Source organism: Lampetra fluviatilis, chromosome 14, assembly GCF_964198595.1.
Source record: "Lampetra fluviatilis chromosome 14, kcLamFluv1.1, whole genome shotgun sequence".
In the NCBI taxonomy this organism is placed as follows: domain Eukaryota; kingdom Metazoa; phylum Chordata; class Hyperoartia; order Petromyzontiformes; family Petromyzontidae; genus Lampetra; species Lampetra fluviatilis.
In genome coordinates, this window is record NC_136288.1 from 3,748,033 (window position 1) to 3,766,527 (window position 18,495).

Consider the following 18,495-nt stretch of genomic DNA (forward strand, 5'->3'; position numbering starts at 1 on the left):
CAACCGGCCTGTCTGAGGTAAAAGTTACTAGAGTCGTAGCAACGTTAGAACGCGCAAACAAAAAAAACACCATGACCCCTCCCCGCTCCATGGCACGACCAAACGCGCGTTGCCAGAAACTCCGTCCCCCACCGTCGCGTCACTCGCCGGAGATCGGCTCTCGGCAACGTGGGGACTCTCATCGTTATGGAGCGCGTCGCAGCGCGGTGGGCCTTGCGCCCCGGCGCAACGCAACGCTTGGGCCCTATGCCGCGGTGGCCGGGCGTTGTACGAACGCGCTTGGCAAACAATTAGTGGTCATTCGCGTAAGAGTCGTCTTTTCTTCATGTTTGAGAAGCCATCGGAACATTAGGACAACAACGGGACATTGGCGTGGAGCGGCTGTCGCCCCCCCCCCCCCCCCGCTATACTGGGGGAAAATTGAAAAAAAGTGGGAAGGTGTAGAGGCACAGCTGGCCAGACGGTGGGCTGCAGATACTGTCGACAGCAGCCTGATTGGAAGAGGTGGCCTATTAATTTATATCCAATTCATAAATCTGTTCAGGACTGTCATGAATATGGTCCTGTGAGACGAGCAGCTAATCATGCGAGCATGAGACTGCTAGAATCCTACATAAAGGCTGGGTTGTAAGAGGTTTGCTATAATATAGAATCCAGATGGTAAATTGAGGTTTAGAAGGAATAAAAAAAATGCAATTTGTAGAAGTGAAACAAGCATAAGATGCAAATATGTTGTCCTAATATTTTTGTTAGCTTTTTCGAGTCTCACGTTTGTGAGAAAACAATGAATAGTCTCTTATAATGAATAATAACTTCAATCCCTCAATAAAAGTTATTGGAATTATTGGTACACATTTTAAAACATTACTGCGGATGATTAAATTAATATTTTTGTCACAGATCAGCAATTCATCACTTGATGAATTTAAGTTGGACAACTCAAGTAAAAAATCCTATAAACTAGTTCTGCTAATACTCAGCACAGGATTTGAATCAACTGTGCATTGGACCTCGCAGCAAATTTTCATCGTAGTTCATAGGTCAAGTTTACATTTAAAATAAATTTTAAAATATGGCTGCGTGGTAAATAACATATAATACAGTTTTTTTGTTTATTCTGATGAGAACTGATTGTATTGCAATCAATAAACGAATGTTTGTACATAAAAACAACCTATGTTTCTTGAACATCTTTTCGAGTGGGATTAGTTTGTTAAACCTACGTGCCAATTTTTCTATGTTTGACAATTTAATTGTAATAAAACTTGTGTACATAAAGTATTTAGAAAAATAGTACTGCTATATTTAAGGCGCTTTTGGTGTGAGAGGCTCTGAGTTTGTTCAGGACGAAGCCTGCATAACTAGGCCCAAGTAAATAAAAGTCTTCCACAATATAAATTTTGCTTTCAGTAATTAAAACAAAAAATGTTGTCTTGTTTTGGTGTTAAGACAAAATATATGTGTAACTGCTATTAAAAATAGTAATAAGTGAGCTTATGTTTAAATGTTTTTATGAGGTATTGGCATTCCAGAATTTCTAATTACATTTTTGCTAGACCAAATAGACCACAAACTCCAAGTGTTCATCGCATTGTGATGGCCCAGGAAAGAATAGTTTTGGTTGTCTGGCACTTTAAATCTTTCATAGTGTGGCTTTCCATACAATTTTCCTAAACTAAAAACAATAACAATTATACTTTTTTCCCACTTACTGTTGCTGCCAAACAACACTGCCCCCCAAGCTAATGGTCTACAGACTACGGCCGTGTTTCCTCAGCCTCCGAAGGTCGGAGGACACTTTAATACAATGCAGTGGCTCGCAACTCAATCTGTTGTGCTGGTGTGCATGGGGACGGAGGAGACTGGTAAACACGAAGAGCCGGGCCAAGGATGATGCTCATCGAGGTTTGGCATTTGTAATCGCTGATCTAAGGCACTTGTTACAATTTTTATTTCATAACCATTTAAGTACAATTTTGTAAATACAGCACTTGAATGTTACATTTTTCTATTATTTACGACTTTTAAAAAATACATTGGCCTAAAAGCCTGGTGTTCTGTATTGTGTCATTTACTCCCACTCCCTCCCAGACCCCTCTCTTTCCCCCAGCACCACCACCAGCCTCCCTAAAAACCCAGCCCTCCCTAATAAAAGCCAGAGAGTTCTTGTACTCCCCAGCACTCTCTCTCCACATGAGACCCCCCCCCCACCCCCCACCCCCCTTCTTGCAGGAGTCTGTGAGGGACGGTCATAAAAAAATACATGGGGCGTGCTTCTTAGGACCGTGCTCACTGCTTGGTTGTGCTGGAGACGGCCGATCTCATTCGATTTTGGCGCGTGGCGGTGGCGGCACCGGCAACCGTGGTGCCGACGGCACCCCACAGCTACAGCCGTTGGAGCAGTTGTTGTTGAGCGGCTTCTGTTGTGGCGTGATGTCATTCCCGGAGCCCGCGCTCCCCCTGGGGCCGCTCCGTCGGCTCGGCAGCAGGAACACGGCCATCAGCGACAGCAAATGGAAGTGGAAGTACATGGAGCTACGGGCGCACACGGCGGTGGGGGTACAACGGAGGAGTTGTCGGTTACCGGCCACAGGGTGGGCACTCACGAGGCCAGGACCGCGAACGACGACTCTAATCCAAGGTCAAAGGCAATGGCCGATCGCTCAAAAATCTGTAGCTACGGCATGGCCGCCTCCGATTAGCACGGTTGGCTACGTACGGTGCGAAAGAAGTTCAACATACGTACATACATACACGATGGCTATTTGATTAAATGTAATTTACTTATTTTAACAGTTGTGTGCCTCTCACAGGAAATGCTACGTTGACTTTGCTTAGTGTTTAACTGGATGTGTGTTGAGCGAGTGCATCAACTGCTGGGCCCACCCAGAATCCACTTAATTGGCCTTGTTGTATCGGATCGATCGGCCATGCCATGCTAATCCACTGTTTCAGCCTTGCGGTGAAGGATGGATCAATTCTGCCGCAGGGATGTTATGCTTAAACATTAGAGTGCTCTGCAGTTTCGGGCTGGGCCCGGAGGAGCAGGACTTACGAGTGCCAAATACCGATAAAGCGTCCAACCGTAAGTTGCGTGCGCGGGCAGACGCTAGTGTTTGTGGACGCCACTTAGCCAAACTCCTGGGTGATTTAAATCAGCTTGCCTGCACTAAATGATCACGATTGGTAGAGATGGCTGCTAAGCAAAATGGACATTAAAAGTTTCAACTACAGACCTGGGCCAGGTGACCGTGGAAGGTCGTGGAATATTTGCAAGTTGCGTTGCCCGAGCGGAGCTGTGAATGTGGACAGCTACAAACTGTGACCCAAATTGCGGAGGACTGCCCTCTGGCCAGGCTGCTCAGGAGGACTGAGAGCACTGAGCATTGCAGACGGAGATGTTGTGGCCTGGCTCGGCCGAGAAGGCACACGTTCGAAGAAAAAAATAGGTACATATTACATTTCCCACATCTGGCTGCTGACCTGTAGAATCGCAGCGTGGGCTCCGTGGCGAGCAGCACGAACGGCGCCACCGTGTAGGCGATGCCCATCTGCGTGGAGGCCCACGTGACCACATCGTACGCCACCTTGAGGCCTCGTGAGCCCAGGAATAGGTGCCGGAAGTTGTTCCGCACCTGCATACACCGCACCGCACGCAAGAGCGCTCAGTCAATTTGATGTGGCGAGCGAAAGGTGTTACAGGGTGTGGTGGCTCATTGCTGCCGTCGGGTAATTTGGAGACAACGGGTGGTGGATTACGTGGATTTGTAAAACTTCTAAACCCACTGGGCTGCAAGATGACCCAACACATGGTAAGGTGAGAAATTGGGCCGTGATTCCCGCTTGTGCAGGGCGATGAGTGTTAATCCCCTCATTTGCGCGGTGGGACTTCTGGTAATTATTTATTCAGGGATGCATCAATACATCTCAAATTTCCTGAGTGCCCTGCATTCAAATGCAATTCCATTCAAATTAAATTCTATTAACGACGTTTTCGCTTGTGGTAGAACAATGGAGTAAGTTGACAAAAACTTAACACATATTAAAGAATACCACGAAAGTTTCTGCACAGATACATTCAATCGATTGGTGTACTGCCATCGTGTCCTGAACACCTCGCAGAATCACAACCTTCCCATTTCCTCTTCCCTAAAGCACAACGCTTATCCACGAATTGGCCAAACATCCAAAATGCAGTACGCTCCTGAACAAAAGTCTTGAGACTCGAACAGCCATTGCTTTTTAAATACCCCCATTCCAATCTGTTGACATCCACGAACCAATGCACCCTTCTAGCTTTGGATTTTGCTCAGTCACCCATGACACACCCTCACTGCTCTGGAAGCTCGTACACCCACCCACCTTGGAACTCTCTCTCGTGTCAGGTCTGAACCTCGCGATACCTTGGGAGCCTTTAACGTTTTGTGTGCAATGTAAATCTGACTTACGTTTTTTTCTCTTTTTTTTAATTCCCTGCCTTTCATTATTCACTTTTCAGGATGTAACAGCCACTGGGTTTGGAAAATAAACACATACAGTGGAATTATAGGCAGTACATAATTATTTACACAGACGTGTAAACCAGTGTTTCGATTAAGTGGCTTGCATAAAGAGATTTGGCAACAAGCCATTGATCGATATAGCAATTACTTAGTTATATATTCTTTAAGTAAGGTATCATTTGAAATATCTACCCAGTAAAGCCTGATCGAGTCTCAAGACTATTTAAATGGATATGTTTTGGTATGAGTGGTCATTTCCGCATAACGTTTTGGGAATTAAAGGAAATCGTAGGTGGAGACCTATAACGGAGTAGTCATGTCATCCACGTACTTTCTTTACTGCCTCATACAGGAAACACGTTGGCCTGCAGCTGAAGAGCTATCTCACATGCACGACTGTTCCACCTCCGCATGACCCAACAACAGACAGACAATTGCCTCAACAACCAGCAAGAGGAAAAGATTACAACTTCCCCTTGACGAAAATTGTTGAGTAGTCACACGGTTCAAATGCAGACCACGCACACCGCTACATTGCACCTTGGTGTGTGTATGCGAGACGCTGCGGCAGAGCACTTCAGGTGGCACTACTAAGTTCACGGTCTCAGAAAAGTCGCAAAAATAACTCATCGTATTCAATGGGGGTTTTTTGTTGTTCACTTAATGTGGCTTAAATTTCGATTTAAAGCTTTCGTGACTGCAGGGATTCATCTTCTTGGTTTTTTTGGTAAAGTCACGTAGAAGGGAAAGAATAAAATAAAAAAAATAAAACATAATTAAATAATTCTCACGACGTTTCGGTCACAACGCAAGCAGCCGTCCTCTTCCCGACAGATCTGTTCTTCACCTGAGGATGGCTGCTTGCGTTGTGGCCGAAACGTCGTGAGAATGATTTTATTATGTTAAATTTTTATCATTTTATTATTTCCCTTCTACGTGACTTTACCGAAAGAACCAAGAAGATTAATGTGGCTTATTACAGATTTTTATTTTATTAAATTAAAATTATTGACATGCAATGAACACACCTTGCACGACGTGTAAAAGGAGCACCCCCCTACAGGAATTATTCAGGCAACTTCAGAAGACATTCTGGGGCATCTCCTTGCAGGGCAAGATGACTGACTGCACGGCAGGCGCAGTGGTAATATTGAACGATGATGGTGACGATGAGGACCGTTGCTTCCGACTCATCGCGGTGGACTACACAATCGAAGGTTGCCCAAATGGAATGTCTTTGTTTCATGACAACGTGAAACTTATGGTATAATTGGAACACAAGAGAGAGAGAAATGAAGAAAAAAAAGATAAATAAATGGGGGTGCGAAATTTGAGAAGTGTAAGGAGTTTTTGCTGGGGGGGGGGGGATGGGGGGGGGGGGAATGTGGGGAGGAGGGGCTCACCGCTCGAGCTGCCATGGTCATGGGGATGCCGGTGAGGAAGGTGAAGTAGTATCCGGGGTAGACTCCATGCCACACAGCTGACAGCACGAACGTCGCCACCGTTCGGTGTTGTGCAGCTCGCTCGTAGCACACCCTGCCGGCACGTGGAGAGGTCGGATGGGGTCAGAGATTACACGGGTTGTATGAACGTGGTGGGGGGGTCATAGAGGGGTCAGAGGTCATACGGAAGGGGTCACGTGGAGGTTAAAGGTCACAATAGTCTCACAACTGATCAAGTTGCAATATTAAGTCGTGTAGCTGGGTGGCTTGGGGCAAAAAAAATACGATTTGAATGTTTAAAACGCCCCACCTCCGGCTGATAAATGTGGGAAGTCAACAGTATTCATTATACGGAGAGACTTGTCCCCACGACATGAATGTGAAGTTGCTATGATTGGGTCAAGACTGCCAATGCAGGTGGGAGTACTGTCCAATGCTTGGTTGTGCATGGAAATACTTAACCTGGAACGTTTTCTCAATCTATCTCGTGACATGGGTTAAATACGTGGAAAGCAAACACATAATGTGAACTCACCGTTTCAGCCAAAGTGCAGTCTGTATGTTCCAGTTATCGATGAACATTTTGAAGCTGGTTGCTGTCTGTAGCGACAAAACAAACATACATTTTTCAATCGTAAAAACACAATGCACTAAGCTTGTGCGTTAAACATTACAAAACTACATATTGCACCCAGTTTTTTGAGACATTACTTTAAACAGGAGTAACTTTCGTGGCAAAGAAAAAAAACTAAACTCGCAGAGGAGTCAATGTTGGTTGGTAAAGGAAATTTTTCATTTTATTAAAAATTTCGAACAACTGTTATGCCTTTCTGTACAACCTGTTTCTACATGTTTCTACATGTTTAAAAGGAGGCAGATTTCAAAAGAACACGAGGTCCCTTCTAAGAGGATCCCCATATCTGGGACCCTGGGCTCAGTGCCACCTTGCAAACAGCTTGAAATACAAAAAAAAAATACTCAACTATTTTTATTTTACCAGTTAAGGCCCACTGAGCTATATAGCTCTTTATCAGAAGCGACCTGGCCACAAATGATAGCTCAACGAAGTGGCTTATCTCATGGAAATGTATTGCAGCCAAATACTCTAAACACATTTTGTTTCTAAATGTGGAGGGAAAAACCAGAGGACCCGGAGAAAAATCCACGCGCCCAAGGGGAGAAGTGTAAACTCCAAATATGTAGGCGTCATGGTCGGATCGAACCCACGACCTCCTGTATACCAGGCGAGGTACTTAACATCTCACCACCGTGACGCCCCATGCCCCTCAACCAATAGGGGGCGCAGCTCCTAACTCTCTCACTTGTTAGTCACTTCCCACCCCCTCCGTTCCCAGCCCTCTTCTAATTACTAAATGAAAATAACGGCCTTCCCCTTGATATTCCAATGGTAGGCTCTGTCATCATGCCTCATATTTATCTTTAGCCCAAATTTGTATCATTCTCTAACCAATCTTGATTTGAAGCTTTCGTGACTGCAGGAATCCATACTCTTTGGTTCTTTCGGTAAAGTCACATAGGTAGAAAATAAAATAAATCACGACGTTTCGGGCGCAACACAAGCGTCCGTCATCAGGTGGGAAAGCGTGGTCTGCTGCTGAGGCAGACTGTTTTAAAACCAGTTATTCAACTATCTCCTGTAGTTAATTTCCAATGGTGATTGATAACGATTGTCATCGGCGGCGAATCTGCGGTGGTCGGGTTGATACTCATTCTCAATTTAGATCTATGCCTTTTACTCATAACTCTCATCCAAGTTTGAGAAAAAGTCTCGTGATATCGTTGTGAATATCCTTAATAAGAGTGTGTCTCTTTACCAGACTCCTCTTCTGATTTGTGACTTTCTTCATGCCATGTCAGCGTCGCTGCTCCTTTGTTATAACATAGTTTGATATCATTTCTATATTTAGTTTTTCCCAAGTCCTTGATTTGTGAGGGACGAGATAACTGTGTAAGTTTCCACTTCATGAAATTCCAATTCATACTAAGCCAGGCATAATGGTAAATTACTATTAATTAATATTTCCTAGAATCTATTTGACAGTAAGTACAACAAAGTTAGTGTAGCAATAGGCCATTGTTATTGGAGGTACACGACTAGAAAACACAATGGAGTATAAACTGTGGCATTTTCTTTAGGTGGACTGAGATCAAATTTTATTTCAAATAAATAGGTGAGCCAGTGAAGGTTGGGGTGCTGTTGAAAATGTAATTTAATCAAGAGCAGTATATCAATGCACTGAAAGAGGAACGTTTTAAATTTACTGCGTATTTCTAGATATTGTATTAGGAACAGAATCAAGGGACAAAAGTTGACAAAAGCGTAAAGAAACGGAGATACATGCTTGTAATTACTATGATAGACAGAAAAAGGAGCAAATGGAATAGAGAACAAATGCTAGAGACGTGGAATTCTGAGGAAAGGCAAGTGAGGTCAGGCAGGACACGTCGCGATGAGGGATGACGCCAAGTGGACAAGACTGGGAAGGGAGTGGTGGCCAAAAGCGGAACATGTCTGAGAGGACGACCACCACGGAGGTGGAGCAATGAGATGTAGCTAGTGTACGAGAGCAAGTTGGATCGCAAGACCATGAGAGATGTATGTTGAACTTCTTCCGCATCATAGGTAGCCAACCGCGCTAATTGGAGGTGCGAGGGAAGGACAACAAAATAAACACAAAAAGCAGTTCTAAAGGAATTAGTTGTTAATCTACATTTAAAAGTGCATAACTCCAGTGACTTCCTATTAAGAGATGGTGATCATAGCGGCTCGCAGATATAGCTTGGTTAGCGAGTTGTCCTCGCGTGCACGCTCATTGCACGACTTGCGCAAGGGCTCGTCGTACCTCGATGTTCCAGATGTTTAGATTAGACACCAGGTCCCACTTGCTGCGGCCGTTTTTGTCGTAACCGTTGAAGCCAAAACCGGCCGCGTTGTTGATCGCATCCGCTGCCGAAGACACACAGAGCGCACGGGACGTGAAGCAACAGCGCTAGCGGCAGGCAGGGTGGCCGTGCGCACGGCCAAATGCTCACCAAATGAATATCCACAGTCTAGAACTTTAATGAAATGGCGGTGCGTGCTGTCGTCAGCTCGATTGAGACGACTATAAACACTGACTAAAGTGGAACATCTTACCGGTGAGCTGAAACTAGAATAACCGACGCGTTAAAACTCTTGCGCACGTGACAACTAAATATGTTTGGTGCTGGACGTTGGTGGATGGTATTACGGCAGACATTCTGGCCAGATAATTACATGGCCTAATGCCAAAAATCCATATTAAATGAACACCGAGCCCACTGCTTCACACTCACCCAGAGTCCAGGCGAAGTAGTACTTGGGCCGCCCACCCTGGCAGGACACGTAGAGGTAGCAGAGGCGCGCGTGCAACGGCGCCGAGGCGATGAACGCCTCGTCGGCGTTGAGCGACACGGGGAAGGCCTTGGAGAGTGTCAGGTAGAAGACGAGCGAGAGCAGCACCATCAGCAGCTTGGATGTCACGGCCGCCTGCTCACACACAAAGATAGACAAAAATCTTCCATATAGGGCGAGTGCTATTAGCGAGTAGCACCTATGAATGCGAGGAGGTGGGTGGCCAACACCATGCCCGACCGCCTTTGTCTCCCCAGTGGTGAGTACCAGGTACTCATTTGAGGCTAAGTCGACCTAAGGGAGGCCCAGAATCACGCACACGCGCACACACACGTACGCATGCACATAAAGACCCCGCCCTTCCGTTGAGATCCGCAGACTCACAGCGGCACGTGCTGCTCGTAAGCAAATATAAGAACCAGCATAATGCACCAAGGAGGTGATGGGAAATAAGGTGGAAGGAAATGCGATTGAGGTAGTGGCAGCTGAGGTGGGGGGGGGGGGTGCTGTTGAAGGGAATGGGGCAGACGAGGGAAGTGGTAGTACCCGGGGGCAGAAGTGAGACTGGGTAGAAATTGAGGGAATGACAGTTAAATGGTTGTGGCAGTTAACGGGATGACAGTTGAGAGGGCAGCAGTTAGATGGGTTGGCAGTTGTGGGGGTGGCGGTTGCGGGGGTGGGAAGACTGGGCAGGTTCAGGGACAGCGGTGACATTCGGTGGCAGTGGCTGGGAAACATCTGAAGGGGGCACCAGGAAGAGAAGGGCGCCGTGGAAAAGGGTGGAGGTTGAAGAGGGTGGCGGCAATTGAAGGGGGTGGCAGTTGAAGGGGGTGGCAGTTGAAGGGGGTGGCAGTTGAAGGGGGGGCGGCAGGTGAAAGGGGGCGGCAGTTGAAAGGGGGTGGCAGTTGAAGGGGGCGGCAGTGGCAGTTGAAGGGGGGGGTGGCAGTTGAAGGGCGGCAGTGGCAGTTAAAGGGGGGCGGCAGTGGCAGTTGAATGGGGGGTGGCAGTGACAGGGGCCGGTGGGTGGGACATGCAGGTGCACACCGCGGGCGATGGCTCATGAAGGGGGCCGTTCTCCCGGCCGCACACGCCACTGCGCTCCCACCCCTTGTAATGGCTGCCCTCGATGAAGGCCGTGTAGTCCTTAAAGGAGCTGCTGGGCCCTGCGAGGATGCTCAGGAAGTTCAGGTTGAAGCTGAGAAACTGCAGCAGAGTCGGCAGTCTCCTGCGCGAAAAGAAAAAAAACCCAGCTGTGTTATTCTGCGTTCTATAGATAGTCTCAGGCACTGCAGGGGAACCTTCCAATGCGCATTTCTGTGGGGAAACATGCAAATGTATGTTAAAATCTGTTAAAATGGATGTGCGTATTTGGGACACGATTATCACGGTTGGCTATGTACGGTGCGAAAGAAGTTCAACGTACATACAAGCACTCGCATTCTAACAGACGTACACCAATCACATCGGCATGCAGAAAAAAACCCATTAAATTAAAAACAACATTTACAAGTATTTTATTTCCAATTTTCCAAAATAGACGATACATATCTGGGAATGTGTGTTGGTAAGCCTTGTAAGAAAAATTTGTAGCGACTGTTTTTGTGAAAACAAGCGAGGGGGTTCTGAAATGGACCAATCGTCCAATCTGTAAATTATGAGAAAAACATCGTAACCATGGTAATAGCGCAGGCTGGAAAACCGTGAATTTTAAACAACACACAAAAACGTGTAAAAAAACCAGCACATGGCCTTTTATGTTTATGCAAAACCCCATCAACAATACTTAATTAATAATTAACGAGGACCATAACGTACATCTTCAGGAAATGCTGGTGGCTTTTGCATAATGCACAGAGGCGGTGTGCTTTTCTCACACATTTTTGCCTGTTGCTTAAAACTTATCAGATGGACCAACGGGTGGATATAATATTTCAAGGGCGCAGAAATAAGTGGCCGGTGGTCTTCTCTTAAAGATATGTGCACAACACACACAATCAAGTACAGATGCCGCACAACGTATTTGTGCATATGCACATATTCACGAGGCAAGGCAGTGAAGCAGGCTTCACACATCCTTCAGTTGCTCCGTAACCCTTTGTAGAGAATATATGAGTACGGTGGAAAAGCCGAGTAACCGAACGTAGCCAAATCAGTGCACACTGCGGTTCATTATCTCCTTGGAATTTGCATGCAGGAATACCAACGTGTGCACGCCCACGCGTGTGGATTCGTGAGCACTCGTGTCTGTATGTGCGTGCGTTATGGTCTCACCTGGAGGCCAATCTCCGCTGTTCCACCGTAAGATCTTGGTCTTCTTTAATCATGCCTGAGGGCACGCACGCACACACGCACACACAAACACACAAATCCTGTGAGCAGGCACTAACCAAGGCCAGGTGCTCATTGTAGTCTGGGTGGACCTAAGGGAAAGGCAGACCAGGTTCAGATTCCAATTGCCATTGATGAGGACAGTGAGGAATTGACCCTGGCTCACATGGATTGGAGGCTATTGCTTAAACCATTGTACCACTAATCCAAACGGAAACAAAGAAACAATGACACACACACACAATGATGAAAATACAATCAAGCACACACACAGAGAAATGCAAAGACAAATGCACAAAGGTACAGAGACCCACAAGCGCATACACACACACCGAGGCCAATTACCTTTTAGTGAACCTGGTTAGACCATTTTGGAACGTATTATTCGCGAGCACCCATAATGGTCATCATTTCGTACAGGGGTGTGGGTGAGGCCTACCATCAGGACCGGCCTCTTTTGCCTGGTGTTGAAAAACCTGGCTGCATGTTTTCATTAAAATCTCAGTGAATTGCCATCGACACACGTACAGAGTGGGAGGGGGGGGGCTGCCTGACATGCTGGGCACGACAGCCCCGCTGTGCACTCCACGGCTGCCGTGCACTCGCGTGCAATGACATGCAGGCGCACGTGTGGCACGTGTGGCGCGTGTGTCGAGGGGTACGGTCAGTACCCCCGGTCTACGTCGGGCGATGTGTTCCCGAAACGTGCGACGACGAACATCGAAATGACGTAAGTCAAAGCAAAACATAGTCCGCACGCAACGAGAGCGAAAACGAACACAACGGAGGGTACGGTGCAGCTGTGTGTTAGTGTACGCGCCTTCATCCTGGACATACCGACAACGTTATATTAATTTACTAAATGACTACAAATATTGTACCCAACACAAGTGTATAACAGTAAACTTTAACACAAATTATACAGAGTACAATAAGATACAGTGCACAATAAAAAAAATCAACAAAAATGCAGCACATACATAATACATTCTACTCTACAGGAAAGTACAATTCTTTATGAGCGACACAAAGTAGTTTACGTACAGGGTAGGTGGAAGCAAAGGCTGAGAGGCGACCAATACGAGAAAGGAAGAATGATGATGCTGTCAGTGACGTAAGTGTGGGCCGAGGCGACGCAAATCGGGAAGTGGTGTTCACAGAATGACGACGTATTTTCTAAACGACGTTAAAGGGGTAAGTCGGGGTGTTGCTGCATTCACTTTGGGAGATTCCCATCTGATATGCCAGGGATTTCTCAACTACAAAAAAAATACTCAATAAGGAAGCGAGGCAAACATTCTGAGTGTAAAGAAAACGTCTTTGAGACTCTGTGAAGTATTCATGGGTGAAGAAAAAAAATGGAGCCGACATTTTCTTTCTCCATTTTCCACAATTTTATTCAAACTGTGTTCCCGGCATTGTGTCTTAAAAGAGACGTTTCGATTCTGAACTCTGGCAGAGCAGTGTTACAGAACAGCCTGCAGAAGATGATATAATAATGTTTAGTTTTACAGAGCACTATTCGTGCAAATCGCATCTCACAATCGCAGAGGAATCACAGCTAGAAGGTGAACCAGTGCCAACAATTGCCGAAGTTTTCAGCCAATTAACGACTGTTTAGACGTGTGGGGGGAAACTACAGCAACCGAAGAAACCCCACCCGTGCAAGGGGGCAACGTTGTATCCCATACAGAAAGCAGCAGAAGATATTTGTCCACACTTTGCTGTACCGCCGTCTCCTGGCAAGCCAAGGTATGGCACCTCGACGCCCATGGGAAGCGAGTTTCACAACATCCGTGCGATCCGCCGACACTCGCACTCCACGAGTTTCCATTACAGGCCATGTGCGTAGGGACCATTGCCTAGCGGTGATGACGGTGACTATGCTATTTCCCGTGACACGCGCACAAGGCGCGCTGCAATTTCCCGCGTGTCCTGCTCGCATGTACAGTAGAACCTCTGGTCACGACCATAATTCGTTCCATAACTTTGGTCGCAACCCGATTTGGTCGTGACTCGAACCTAATTTCCCCATTGGATTGTATGTAAATACGATTAATCCGTTCCAGACTCCTACGAACTGTATATAAATATTGTTTTTTTAAAGATTTTTAAGCACAAAAATAGTTAATTATGCCATAGAATTCACAGTGTAATAGTAAACTAAATGTAAAAACATTGAATAACAAAGAGAAAACCTTGAACAACAGAGAAAACTAACATTGCCGCGTCAAGGTTTAGAATCGTTCAACAAGATGATTGTTTTGTCTGCTACATAAGTCGGTCGATTTTGAGAGAGAGAGAATATTCGTACGAGCAATTCATGTTTCTATTGAAAGTAAGTTAACAGTAATATTTGGGTACAGTATTGTTTTTGGAAGCATTCACCGTAATATCGTATGAACGTTTACTTCACCGCATCATCGTATGAATGATGCGAGAAGAGAACAGGACCCTGCGGGGTGGGCTGGTAGGAATAATACTAATACCGGTACAGGGATATCGACCGCACACACACGCACACGCGCACACACGCGCATAAACGTACACACGCACACACACACGCACACACACCGCACGCACACACACATACATGCACGCACGCACACGCACACGTAATGAAGTTGTGTTGCTACGCTTCCAGTTCGCCGTGAATAACGATCCGAAGCCCAATAGCGCCCATTCATCACGCCGCTCGAGTGGGCCGGACACGCACACACGCACGCACACACACGCACACAGTCACACATATACACACACGCACGCACACACGCACACACAGACACGCACACACACGCGCATACACACGCACACACACGCACGCACGCAAACACACACGCACACACACACGCGCAGGGGGAGCGGGCGGCCATCTTGTCGGACGGACGGACGGACAAACGGACGCGGACGGACGGACGGACGGACAAACGGACGCGGACGGACGGACGGACGGACAAACGGTCGGACGATATAATCTATTGGTGGTCTGGTCCACTTCGTTCCTACCAGTATAAACGGGTTCTTATGTTAGCGATGTACGTACTCAGCGCTTTCGCTCTCTAAATTACGGCTTGAATGAGGGGGGAGGAGCATGACTACACTCACAAAATTAATATCTTACTAGGAATTTTATATAACAGAAGTTATATACATAACTGTAAACAAACAACAGGAAATTTGGCGCTTACAAAAAAATGGCGCGGAAGGGGAAATCGGCCGCGGCCGTGTTTGATCACCACCCGAGTTTGTGTTCGTGACCAGATTCAATTTTTTTGTGAATTTTTTGGTCTGAACCCGATTTGGTCGTGGTCAGAGGCGTTCGTGACCAGAGGTTCTACTGTACGTATGTTGAACTTATTTCGCATCATACATAGCCAACCGTGCTAACAGAAGGCGCAGGGGAAGGACAACAAAACTAAATACAAAAAGCAGTTTTAAAGAAATAAAATATTCTTGAGAATAAAATTGTCGAATACATTTTTTAAAGAAATGCTCCAGAGATTCTCATTGCATGACAATTAAATTGAAAGTAGTATCTTTTTTTATTTTGGAACTTATGCAAAAGTAAGTGAGAATTCAAATTTCACATTATATTTTTTTCTCTGCAGTTTCTGAGTTAAGTGGCAGAAATAATCAACGAACTTACTGCTCTTGAAAACTCTGTTTAATCAAGGATAGTTGCCTGGGTTCGAACACAGAATCTCAGCAGTGCCGGATCACTGCTGTAAACAGGGCTGACCTTTAAACTTACCATCATGAATCTCAAAAGCCAGGCTTGTTATCTTCTGTGTCATCACCATCATGGGGCTGAAGGACAAGCAGAGGTGAGGGGAAGAGGTCAGAGAGGACATTATAAAAAGACGACATCGTTATGAAGGGTGGGAGAGGTGTTAAAAGTGTTCACAACATCCATATTCTCTTTTTTTACAGCAGCCACACAATAATGCAAATATATTGTCCACCAGGCCACATATTTTAGTTGTCATGTACTTGTGGCCATATTATGCCATATTTTGACATCACATGTCATTGTGATGTCACTAATATTTACCTCCTACCTCCAGGTCTCTCATCTCTCCATCTCACTTCTATCACACTCGCCTGCATGTCTCGTATACGGCTCTCCCATCTCTAACTCTTGTCTTTGTACCTTTCACCTCAATAATTTGTATAAAATTTGTCTTGGCGGCCCATAAATTGGCAGGCCATTGCTGGCTTAGGGACCGCTGTTGAACAACCCTGCTCAGGAATAACGTTAGAAAAGCAACTGCTGATATGCCGAGGTAACATTTATATCTCGTGGGCACATAAGGCCACATGAACTGAAATAGCAACTTTGTGAAAACTGGCTCAGTGGTTAGTGTGTGCTGCTGTTAAAGGCACAACTTAATTTCACAGCGTGAATATCATAAAGTAACCAAATTAAATAATAACATACACGGAAGACTTTTAGAAAAGGCGTAAAGGAAAAGATTAACGCAAACATATAGAAGATAAAAAGTTGCCCTTCTTCGAACATGGGAGGTACAGATGAGAATACAGGAAGGCTATGCTGTGCTGTGTGTGCAGTACAGGAGAGGGAGTGACCTCCCATTGTGTCAAGATTGATCGAATACTGAGACACAAGGCTGTATTCCTAGGTTTTCGGTAAAGTCATGTAGGGAAATAAATAAATACATTTTTAATCAAACTTAATACAAGTAAAAAAAAAAATCACGGCGTTTCGGAGTCAACACAAGCTTCCGTCTTCAGGTGGAACCGTCACAGTACGATTGCTGTATCAAGTAAAATGTTTTAATTTGAATTAATTTTAATTTTTTTACCTACGTGACTTTACCGAAAAAACCTAAGAATATGAATCCTTGCAGTCACGAAAGCTTCAAATCTAGAATAAACACAAGGCTGTATTTGTTGATGAAGACAAGGCAGGGAGGATGAGAAGGGAGCCAAGAGAACAGAAGCAAAAACAACCACAGATACATTTCTGATTCATCGTTAGCAAGCAGAGCCAAGAATATATTTTGGAAGCTCCACAGCGGGATCAAGCGATTGATTTGCCGCTGAATGAAAATCCAGCGACAAAGAAGAAATTAGCGAGTTCCAAGTCTGAGTCCAACATGCACCAACGCACGGGTGCATACAAAGACCCCCATATATATCCTAAACAGACTGTAGGGAAAAGTGCTGTTAGCAAGCACCAATGAAGGCCGGAACAGCACACGAGGGGGTGGAACTTCGTCCGGCGGCCTTTCTTTCCCTAGTAGCGATGTTTACACACCACCTTAGGTACTCATTTGAGGCTAAATCGACCTCGAGGAGGCCCAGCACCAGTTCAAATATTCGTCACTGATGTTGGCCGTGAGCGAAAATCTGACTCGGGTCGCCGGGTTCGCAGCGCGCTAACCACGACACTACCGCTCCGCCCAAACGCAGACACGCACACACCCACCCGCAGACACGCACACACCCACCCACACACACGCACACACGCATGCACACACACGCATGCACACACACGCATGCACACACACGCATGAACTTGTCCGAATGTAACGACCGTCATGCCCGTGGAGGTGGCAGTACAAGGCACGTTATCTATCATCTCGGACGCCTGCGAGCGTACCGGCCGCTGCCAGCCACACCTTCGCAGGGGTCAACAGTGCGTCATCGCACGTCGGCTAACCAGTCCCTGTGCGGGTAACGTGACATCATGGCGCAACCAAACCCGCGAGGCAGATGTGTGGTATCGGAGGGATGTGGAGAGATAGGAATCATGAAGATAGTGGTCCAAAGAGTGGTGTAGGGATGGCACCGAGTCAGATCGTGCCTCGTTAGAATTTAATCTCGCCAATGTTTGTAGAATAATTCTTGTGGCACCACCATACTAAATATGGCAACAAAACGTTCACGCTTATGTGTTTACTAAATATCTATGGCACAGCACAGGGCAATACCATCTAATTTTAGTAAACCGCCATGCAGTCATTATTATCATCATCATCATCACTATGATTATCATCATGATTATCATTAATGACCCTTCTATAGTGCCTTTTTCATATTGCTATCTACACCATTGGCATCAAGGTAGGCTCCATTAAACTAGGCATGTTTCCAAATTGGCCTTCTGAGTGCTGTCATACTGCCAACGAGCGTCATTCCCCAACGCAGGAAAATTCTGGATGTGAAGACGCGCGCCGCCAAAAGACGTCTCTCATTGCTGCACTCGCGACGTTTGATTGATCACCACGAATCCATTTGGACCTGCGAGACTCACCCGGAGAAGTCGGTGGAGAAGACCCCCGAGGTGAAAACGTAGACTCGGCTGATTTGGCACACGGTCAGGTAGCCCATCGCAAAGATGAAGGTGTATCTGCAATGCACAGACACACGCACCATGGGCAGAGGTTAACATTAGCAATGCAGAGCTTTACCGTATTCTGTGGATTTCAGGAAATGCTCTTGACCCATGTAATTAAGGAAATAGACAGTGGTATATTTTATAATCCGGAAGCTGTGTTTGTGTGTACGACCAGATTTGCGTAACTTTATAGACACCGGATACAGGTTTTTCATGCATCAATTAATCATTGTCATCATCAGCCATGGCTAATCCACTGCTGGATGATGGCTTCCCAAAGCCACTGCCATCTCTCACATTCTTACGATGCAATAATTCACTGAGCACCAGCGCACGAGCCGATCTCTCACTGCTCCATCAACTCATTAGACGTCCTCTCAGAAGCAGTCCATTCCCTTAGCTGCCAATCCGTTGTTATTCTTGACCAACGTATCAATTCGTCGTTGAGAACAAATTCTTAGGCTCGCG

The 18,495-nt window shown here is 46.0% G+C and overlaps 1 protein-coding gene across 1 annotated transcript in view; it reads right to left on the bottom strand.

Annotated features, from left to right (window-relative positions):
- Positions 1-2,234: 2,234 nt before the first annotated feature.
- Positions 2,235-18,495, bottom strand: part of LOC144935823 (membrane-bound glycerophospholipid O-acyltransferase 1-like) — a 51,456-nt gene continuing 35,195 nt past the window's right edge. Inside the window, exons 4-13 of the mRNA XM_078862611.1 lie at positions 17,944-18,039; positions 15,418-15,473; positions 11,610-11,664; positions 10,383-10,563; positions 9,281-9,473; positions 8,809-8,912; positions 6,480-6,544; positions 5,906-6,038; positions 3,484-3,635; positions 2,235-2,535 (exon numbers count right to left, since the gene is read on the bottom strand). Coding sequence (XP_078718737.1) covers positions 2,322-2,535; positions 3,484-3,635; positions 5,906-6,038; positions 6,480-6,544; positions 8,809-8,912; positions 9,281-9,473; positions 10,383-10,563; positions 11,610-11,664; positions 15,418-15,473; positions 17,944-18,039 — 1,249 coding nt within the window. The 3' untranslated portion in view covers positions 2,235-2,321. The remainder of the gene's footprint in view (positions 2,536-3,483; positions 3,636-5,905; positions 6,039-6,479; positions 6,545-8,808; positions 8,913-9,280; positions 9,474-10,382; positions 10,564-11,609; positions 11,665-15,417; positions 15,474-17,943; positions 18,040-18,495) is intronic.